The sequence below is a fragment of the Onychomys torridus genome, chromosome 2 (genome assembly GCF_903995425.1).
Source record: "Onychomys torridus chromosome 2, mOncTor1.1, whole genome shotgun sequence".
Taxonomy (NCBI): domain Eukaryota; kingdom Metazoa; phylum Chordata; class Mammalia; order Rodentia; family Cricetidae; genus Onychomys; species Onychomys torridus.
Window position 1 is genome coordinate 144071083 of NC_050444.1, and position 9534 is coordinate 144080616.

A 9534-nucleotide genomic window follows, 5' to 3' on the forward strand; every position below is an offset into this window, starting at 1 on the left:
CAGGTCTGGAGCGAGGAAGGGCTCCTACGCTGTCACCATCCATAAGCTATGGGGACAAAGAAGGGACGGGTCTCATCCAGCTATGATTCCCAGGGTAGCAAGGAAACACCAGGAAATCATGGCTTCTGTCCCTAATGACTGACGTTCACTGAGGACCTGGTCTGGCAGGTGTGGGGATGTGTATCTGTAATCCTAGAACTTGGAAGACAGAGGCAGTATCACAGAATTCAGGATAACCGGGCAGTGGTGCACGCCTTTAATCCCAGCACTCGGGAGGCAGAGGCAGGAGGATCTCTGTGAGTTCGAGGCCAGCCTGGTCTACAGAGTAAGGTCCAGGACAGGCTCCAAAGCTACACAGAGAAACCGTGTCTTGAAAAACGAAACAAAAAATTAATTTGCTTATTTTAATTATGAAGGGGTGCACTTGAGTGTGGTCGCCTGAGGAGGCCAAAGGCAGGCGGCACTGGATCCCCTGAACTGAAGTTACAGGTGGTTGTGAGCCTGCCCTTGTGTGGATGCTGGGATCAAAAATCTCATCTGGACTGCCAAACCATTTCTCCAGCCCCAGTTTGCTTGTTTTGTGTTTTGTGTTGTTTTGGTTTTTTTTTGTTTGTTTGAGACAGGGTTTCTCTGTGTAGCCCTGGTTGTCCTGGAACTCACTGTGTAGCCCACGCTGGCCTCGAACTCAGAGATTCAGCTGCCTCTGCCTCCCAAGTGCTGGGATTAAAGGTGTGTGCCACCACCACCCAGCTCCCAATTTGTAGTTTTAATAAACTCCTCAAAGCAATTGAAGTACATATAGAAGAGGTCTCTGCAAGGACCTGGGCTAAGGGCCATCCCTTCTTCCCACTTAGTGACCGAGAGAAGCTGAGCCTGCCTCAGGGCCTCAGTAGAGGGGAGAGGACACGCCTGCTCGGCAGGGCTGGGAAGGATAGATGTGGACTCGTCACCTGTACCCCAGTATCCCCTCCCCCTTGAAGTCTGTGTCCATGGACTGGGCCACCCCCGGCCCCACCCTGAACTCGGCTTTCCTTTCCACAGTACGCAGCCTGGCTGGTACTCTGGGTTGGCTGGAACGCCTTCATCATCTGCTTCTACCTGGAGGTTGGACAGCTATCCCAGGTAAGCCTCCGGCCTGGTGGTGTGCAGAGCACACAGCCTGACCTTCACCTCCCCTACTGGGACATCGTCTCTTCCACACACCTTTCTCCCTGTGCACACTGAGATAATCCATGCAGCCCGCCTGACCTCCATTTTTGTTTCTGGCCTCTTGTGCACGTCTCAGAAACAATGATGGAGCTGCTGAGTCCAAAGAGCATTTGCTGTGAAGATGAGCTGAGGGCTGTAGGCACAAGCTCAGTAAAAACCAAAGGCGTGTGTTGGCCTCGTGAGAGAATGCGCAGGAAGGAGGTGAAAATGTCAGACATGCGCTCTTTCTTGCTTAGGCACAATGCGTGGTGGGTCCAGGGCTGATCGATATTTTTCAGAAAGAGACTAAGTTGCATTTGTTCAGGGAAAACTGAACAAACTATGTCATGTGGAGAGGAACTGAAGAAGACAGAGGTGTGTGGCTGGAAGAAGAGCGAGCCCAGAGAGACACAGCTTCTATTTTTAGATATAAAGGAGGCCAAATAGGTGAATGAGAACCTTAGCTTCACGGTGCGACCCTGCTCCGTTTAAGTCCCTGATGACCATCACCCAGCAGTTTGACACTGGGCAAGTGGCCTCTCTAAATTCCAGTTTGCTCTCTCTTTAGATTCATTTATTATTTATTTTATGTGTAACCATGGCCAAGGCAACTTATAAAAGAGAGAGTTTAATTAGGGTTTCAGAGGGTTAGAGTCCAGGATGGCAGAGCAAAGGCTTGCAGCAGAAACAGCTGAGAGTTCGCATCTTTTTTTTTTTTTTTTTTTTTTTTTCCGAGACAGGGTCTCTCTGTGTAAGAGTCCTGGCTGTCCTGGAACTCACTCCGTAGACCAGGCTGGCCTCAAGCTCACAGAGATCCACCTGCCTCTGCCTCCCGAGTGCTGGGATTAAAGGCGTGCACCACCACCACCACCAGGCTGAGAGCTCACATCTTGATCCACAACCCAACAACCTGAAGCAAAGAGAGATCAGTGGGCTGTTAGAGCCTGAAAGCCCTGCCCCCAGTGACACACCTCCTCTAATCCTTTCCGAACAGTCCCACCAGCTGGGGACCAAGTGTTCAAGCATGTGAGCCTGTGGGGCCTTTCTCATTTAAACCCAGGTGCTTTGTCGGCATGTACGTCTGTGCATCATGTGTGTGCAGTGCTGGCAGAAACCAGAAGAGGGCAGACGAACCCTGGACCTGGAGTTACAGATGGGAGCCACCGTGTGGGTGCTAGACATGGAACCCTGCTCCTCTGGCAGGGCAGCCAGGGCTCTTAACTGCTGAGCCATCTCTCCAGCCCCTCCCCTGATTGTTTTGAGACAGGGTCTCTTGTTGCCCAAGCAGGCCTCAAACACTCTGTAGCTAAGGATGTCTTTGGACTCCCAATCCTCCTGTTTGCCTCCCGAGTGCTGGGATTAATCATACTCCCCTGCGTGTGGTGTTGGGAAGGGAACCCAAGGCTTCCTGTATGCTAAAAACTCTGTCAACTGAGCCATATCCCCAGTCCCATTCCCTTCTCTAAACCAGCCTGGAGAAATGGTTCAGATCCCCAGCACCCACCATAAAAGCCTGCCAGTGGTGTGTATCTGTAACCCCAACACTGGGAGAGAAAGGGGGTCCCAAGGGTTTTCAGGCCAGCCAGTCTAACCAAACTTGTGAACTCCAGGGTCATTGAGAGACTGCTTCAAAAACTAAGGCAGCGTCAGAGAGCTAGCTCAATGGGTAAAAATGCTTGCTTTGCAAGCCTGGTGACCCCAAGTTCAGTCCCAGATCCTGCAGTGGGAAGGAAAAATCAGAACCACTCCCAAAAGCTGTGTTCAGACCTCTGGACGTGTCCTGTGGCACCTTAGTACACACAAGTGTGCATGCAGGCGCGCACACGCCCCAACAATAATAGTTAAATGTAAAAGAAAAATGGTGGAGGGCAATTGAAGCCACCTAACTTTGACTTCTGGACTCAGTATGTACACATGTGCATTTACACACACACATACACACACACACACACACACACACACACACACACACACGTAGAAGATGGGCATGGTGGTGTAAGCCTTTAATCTCAGCACTCGGGAGGCAGAGGAAGGCAGTTTTTTAAGTTCAAGGACAGCCTGGTCTACAGAGCCAAGTTCTATCTAGGACAGCCGGGACTACAAAGAAAAACCCTGTCTTGAACTTCTCCCCTTCCCCCACCAAAGTAGAGACCATAGCAGCCCCATGTGGTTACCCAGGAGGTGGAGCTTGATCACACCTATGTGTTTGGTGCTTGGCAACAGGTTGACTCTCGGTCTGACTGAAGGAGTGAAGGTGTTGATGGGCACAAGGCTACACACCCTCTGTCAATAGCTGTCCGAGGCTAGCCCTTCTCCATGTGACAAATGGGAGATCCAAGGAGAGGAAAGATTTGTCCAGTCACATAAAGGGGACCAATAGAAACCCATTGGGCTGTACAGGATTTTGACCCGTATTGAGGATTTCACCAATGCCTGGGGAGTTAGGCCCTGTCCCTTCTAATTCTGAAATTTAGAGGCTCAGCACCCACCCTTTCCAGTTCACTGACAGCAGTGTGGCCTCTATGTGATCATCTACTGCCACCTGCTGGCCATGTATGGACTTGCATGTGTAGTCTTCTGTCCCTTCACAAGCTGGAGAGGAGCAGGCTGTGAGAGTCCAGAAGGTAGTGAGAGCCTGGGGAGTGTCGCCCTGTCTCTCCCCACCGCTCAGTATCCCAGGCCCCTCTGCCCCCCAGGACCGGGACTTCATCATGACCTTCAACACATCCCTGCATCGCTCGTGGTGGATGGAGAATGGGCCGGGCTGCCTGGTGACGCCCGTTCTGAACTCCCGCCTAGCCCTGGAGGACCACCATGTCATCTCCGTCACCGGCTGCCTGCTTGATTATCCTTACATCGAAGCCCTCAGCAGTGCCCTGCAGATCTTCCTAGCTGTAAGTCCTGCTCATCACCCACTCCATCTCCCTGAAGTGCAGATTCCAACCCATCCATTCTTTATCCCTAGTGAAGAGAGGACAAGTCAGGTGTGGTAACATATACCTCAGTTCCAGTGCTCAGAAGAGGCACAGGTAGGGGATCAGGATCACAAGTTGGAGGTCAGCCTAGATTACATAGTGAGTTCTAGACCCTACACACACACACACACACACACACACACACACACACACACACACATGCCGCCAAAAAACAAAGGAAAAACGAATCTGTATTTCAGCCTTCCTTCGTTTCTGCCTGAATCTGTGTCTTGTGACACCATCTTCCTCCCCCCACCCCCCTTACCCCTAATCCCTAAATAGGGCATGGACAGGTTTCATGAATGGAGTGATACCATCAGGCTACCTCTTGTTGGGCTTAAATATCTAATACAGCATGGGACCTTGGATAAATGGTTTGATCTTTCTGAGCTCCCTTCCTGTTTGCATAGAAAAGATGGTACCAACCTCACAGAGTCGTGAGAATGAGAAAGTGGAGCGAGGGAGGCGGGAGAGATGGCTCAGCGGTTAAGAGCACTGGCTGTTCTTCTAGAGGTCCTGAGTTCAATTCCCAGCAACCACATGGCGGCTCACAACCATCTATAATGAGATCTGGCGCCCTCTTCTGGCCTGCAGGGATACATGCAGATAGAACACTGTATACATAATAAATAAATAAAATCTTAAATAAAAAAAAAGAAAGAAAATAAATAAATCTTGGAAAAAGAAAGAAAGGGGACCACAGGCATGGTGACCTGTGACTCCAGCACTTGGAAGGTAAAGGCAGGAGGATCCAGGGTTCAAGGCCAGCCTGGGTTCCTTGAGACTCGCCTGTCCTAGGCACTTTACAGGCAGGCTCCCATAATCCTTTCACTGAACAGTCCAGTGAGGCGCGACCCGGGCCGGGCTGTGAAGACTGAGATGCAAAGAGGTGAACCACTTGTCTGGAGTCACACTCGCACAGGCTTTTAAGTGTTGGCATTCAACTTCAGTGCGTGCTGTGGGCAGGGCGCTGAGTCGGGTGGGTAGAGGGGACAGGGACGACTTCTCTTTCTCTTCCCGACTGTCGTCCCCTCTCTCAGCTGTTCGGCTTCGTGTTTGCCTGTTACGTGAGCAAAGTGTTCCTGGAAGAGGAGGACAGCTGTAAGTGCATCCCCACCCCAAGGGACGTGGGGGCGGCCCGTCTTTTCAGCACCGTGGACAGTGTGTCCCGTGTCTCCCCGCCCCCTCCCCGGGAGCCCTAAGTCAGTTTGGGACCCCTTTCTAAGGAAAGAAGAGAGGGCAGGAATGGATAGGGTCTGCGTAACCACTGTAGGTTAGGACTCGGATGACCAGGTGCTCGGTTCAAGGCCCCCAAACCGCCTGTGCCCACTGGGGGATCTAACCCTATGGAAGGAACCCTGAGGGCCTTCCTTCTAGCTGACCTCTTCTCTTCTGCTGCCTCCAGGGTAGGGGGCCACACTTGTCCTTCCCCCTCCCACGCACGGTCTCGCCCTAGGTCCATGTCCTGAGCATGGGCGTGGCCGTTCTCAGCACCACCCATTCTTCAGCCCCCCCCCCCCCCCCCCCCCCCCCGGAATGGGGTCCTGTCCTGGGTTCTTCACCTTCAGAACCCGGTCTCTCATAATTCACCTCTTCCCTTCCGCAGTTGACTTCATCGGTGGCTTTGACTCCTATGGGTACCAGGCGCCGCAGAAGACGTCGCATTTACAGCTGCAGCCTCTGTACACGTGGGTCCCTGCGCGTGGGCAAGGGGGGGCGGCGGAGAGGTAGCGGGGCGTGGAGGTGGCTGGGGGTGGAGTCTTTAGTGTTGGTGGAGAGATCACAGAGGAGGCATGGGCACCCGGGTCTCTCTGCTTGCCTATTCGCAGGCCTGCAGATGCACCCCCTAACCCGCTTTTCTTTCCTGCAGGTCGGGGTAGCTTCTGCCCGGCACCCACCTTGGGCAATTGGAGTGAGAAGCAGCTCTGTAAGGAAGCTTGGATCACTATGGGCAGGCGCGCCCCCTGGCGGCCTATGGGCTGACTGCAAAACTTGCGCAGCCCCTCCTGGATCTGCGGCCCCTGGAGCAAATGTGGACTCACACTCGGACTTGGACTTGATCCTGGCTCTGGCCATGGCCCTTGGCAGCTGGACTTCCGGGTTGGGGCAGGACGGGACGGGGGGGAGGGGGATTCTCTGGGTTTGTATTTTTTTTAATCTCAGCCTTGGTACGTGCCGGGGTCGTCCTCTTCAGCTTCACTCCTTACCTAGTATTTTGCCCTCAGTCCAAACAGCAAGACAGACGGACTCACCCCATCTCACCCCTCATTCACCTGCCCTGGGGAAAGATACTGTGAACTAGGAGCAGAGGTCCTGGGCTCCAGCTGCAGCGGCATCCCTGACATCCTGGGTGACATCTGGCAGAGCCTTTGCTCTCTCTGGGCCTCAGTTTCCCCACCTCAGATAATTAAAATAATCCCTTAGCAGATGACATATCTGACACCCTCATGTGAGTCTCAATTCCCTGGGCTACAGTGCAGATATGGACACTAAGGCCCAGAGATGTGAAGTGATTTGCTTGAAGCCACACAGCAAGGCTCTAGTGGAGGCAGGCTTTGAATCCTGTGTACTCTAGTTTCAGACTCTGCAACCCACTATCTGGGCTCTGGACTTGGTTTACAAGCTGCCTTGTAGCTTGGACATTCCTGTACACTCACATACTATCACCACCACTCACCAGCTCCTCTCTTAAAGCAATATACCAGTTTCTTCTCTTGAGAACCAGACAGACACAGCCCAAAGCCTTGAGTTCAGCCTGACCCACAGCGAGCCTTTGTAGACTCAGCCTGCTCATCTTTGGCAAAGTTTTGAACCTCACCTTCCAGGAAAGCAGGACCTCCACTCACCCTATGCTCCACCAGGCCCCTAAGCCTGGATTTCCTATCCCATGATCCTATGCTGCCACCCCTTCCCCGGCAATCCCTCTAACCCCTTCATTCCTCCACCTACTTCACCATTGTGGTCTCAGAGGGAAGAGGATTGTGTCCAGAGCAAGCCCAGGAGTGCTGAAGGGGTAGAGTGGGGTGTGAGTGAGCATGGTCTAGAGTCAGTACCCCACCCTTCCTGAGGACAAGCAGAGAAGGATCTTTCTATCACCTCCCTCCACAGATGCCCTGAGGACCCCGTATCCTGAGTACTACTGCTTGGTGAGCTATATACGGAGAGCAGACATCACTGCCCCAACCTGTGGAACTGGAGCCACCCTGGATTAGGAAGGTGGCTAAGGAACACGGGGACTTCGCAGAGAGCTTGGGCAGTGGAAGACAGTCAGGCCACACTGTGGTGACCACATCTCTCCCCGTTCTCCACCCCAGGCTTTCCTGAACTAGAATGGCAAGCCCACTCCACTATCCCATCCAAAAAGCCACACAGAACAGCCAGGTCCAGGAGCTCCTCTGGCCATGAGAGGTCCCTGGGCGGTGAGCCCAATCAGAGGGGACACATTTCCTTTAGGCCAGGCTGCCTCTTCCACTGGGCCACCTACAGCCCTGGCTTCTCTGGTCCCTCCCCCCAAGCCTCTTTCTACTCAAGGTTTTAGCCACTGGTGCTTTGAAGCCTTTTGGTTTTATAAGCCGGTTTGCTTCTCAGTGAGACTTTGTGGACTGGGACCTCCCTGGTATCCATGCAGGTGGGTTGATTTAAAAAAGTGTTTTCTTCACTGTGTGCCTGTCCTGCCCTGTTGGTCAGAAGGACCTCCAAAGGGAAAAGTCTCTGCAAAAAATAAAATATCAGCAAAACTGGGTGGTAAAAATGGGCACAGCTGGGTGGTCATTTTCACGTTTAACATATATACATACATTTATCTTTTTGTTTGTTTGAGTTCTGGCTGATCCAGAACTCAATATATAGATCAGGGTGGCCTTGAACTCATTGAAATCTACTTGCCTCTGTCTCTGAAGTGCTGGGATTAAAGGTGTGTGCCACTACACTTGGCTTCCTTTTTAAAATGTTTATAATTTGTGTTGGAGGGCATGTGTGCCACAGTGTTCATGTGGAGGGAGTTCTTTCCTTATGCTTTATTTTTTCTTTTACTATATTTGTTCATTTGTTGGGGGATGGGGTTTGAGCACACATGCCACAGAGGACATGTAGGAGTCAGAGAAAGAACCACTCGCTGGAATCAGCTCTCTTCTACCATGTGAGTCCCAGGTATCAAACTCAGATCTCCAGACTTACTTAGGTGCCTTTCCCAGTGGAGCTAACTCCCCTTTGTGTGTGTGTGTGTGTGTGTGTGTGTGTGTGTGTGTGTGTTGAAACTGGGTTTCACTATATAACCCAGTCTGCCCTCAAATCCATAATCTTCCTGCTCCAGGCTCCTCAGTGCTGGATTACAAATGGTCACCACCATGCTTAGCCTTTATTATATATTCCTGATATTCCTGAGACCCTGGCTTCACCCTGCCTCAGGCTGGCTTTGTGGCTTTGGGCAAGTCACTGTCTCTTCTTCCCTCAAAACCACACAGAAGTTGCTGGGCGGTGGTGGCACATGCCTCTAATGCCAGCACTTGGGGAGGCAGAGGCAGCGGTTCTTGTGAAATTGAGGTCAGTCTGGTCTACAGAGCGAGTTCTAGAACAGCCAGGGCTACACAGAGAAACCTTTTCCCCCCAAAAGTGAGAGAGAGAGTGAGTGAGGAAGAGAAAGGAGAAATGCAAAATTCTTTCTATTTTGTTTTCTTGGTAAGGGCCCATTCTGATATTTCTGGGTCTCTTTTGCATCTTGGCTCGTCTCTCTTGTCAGCTGAGTTCCTGGCTTTGAATGAGCTGTGTCTTAGTTACTGTTTTCTTGCTGTGAAGAGACCATGACCACAGCAACTCAGAAAAGAAAGCATTTCACTGGGAGCTTGCTTACTGATTCAGAGGGTGAGTCTGTGGCCATTGTGGCAGGGAGCATGGCGGCAGACAGGCAGGCGCGGCGCTGGAGCAGTAGCTGAGAGCTCACATCTATCTGTTCCATAAGTTGCAGGCTGAGAGAGTGGACTTTTGAAACCTCCAAGCTCACCACCAGGAACTCACCTCCTCCAACAAGCCCATACCTCCTAATCCTTCCGAATCAGTTCACCAACAGGGGGCCAAACATTCAAATAAATGAGTGTATGGGGACCACATGGGTTCCTGTCTCCTACCCTTGACATTCTGGATCCTTCTGGTGACATAGCCCAAGAATCAGCATTTCCAGTTGACCCTGAGGTCTTGGAACCCCTCCCCAGGTATTCATGTGAAACTGCTGATTGCTCTTTTACAGTGACTCTTTCTGAGGCCAGGTCTTACACAAGGATACCCAGGTCCCCTCTACCACCTCTGGGGACCATGCTTGGTCATGGCATTCAGAGAGGGAATGAGATATGACCCTCCATGTGTGGTCCAATGGGAG

The 9534-nt window shown here is 51.9% G+C and overlaps 1 protein-coding gene across 1 annotated transcript in view; it reads left to right on the forward strand.

Moving 5' to 3' along the window:
* Positions 1–8060, forward strand: part of Nkain1 (sodium/potassium transporting ATPase interacting 1) — a 39745-nt gene extending 31685 nt beyond the window's left edge. Inside the window, exons 3-7 of the mRNA XM_036178447.1 lie at positions 1042–1122; positions 3885–4082; positions 5204–5264; positions 5770–5851; positions 6034–8060. Coding sequence (XP_036034340.1) covers positions 1042–1122; positions 3885–4082; positions 5204–5264; positions 5770–5851; positions 6034–6043 — 432 coding nt within the window. The 3' untranslated portion in view covers positions 6044–8060. The remainder of the gene's footprint in view (positions 1–1041; positions 1123–3884; positions 4083–5203; positions 5265–5769; positions 5852–6033) is intronic.
* Positions 8061–9534: the final 1474 nt, after the last annotated feature.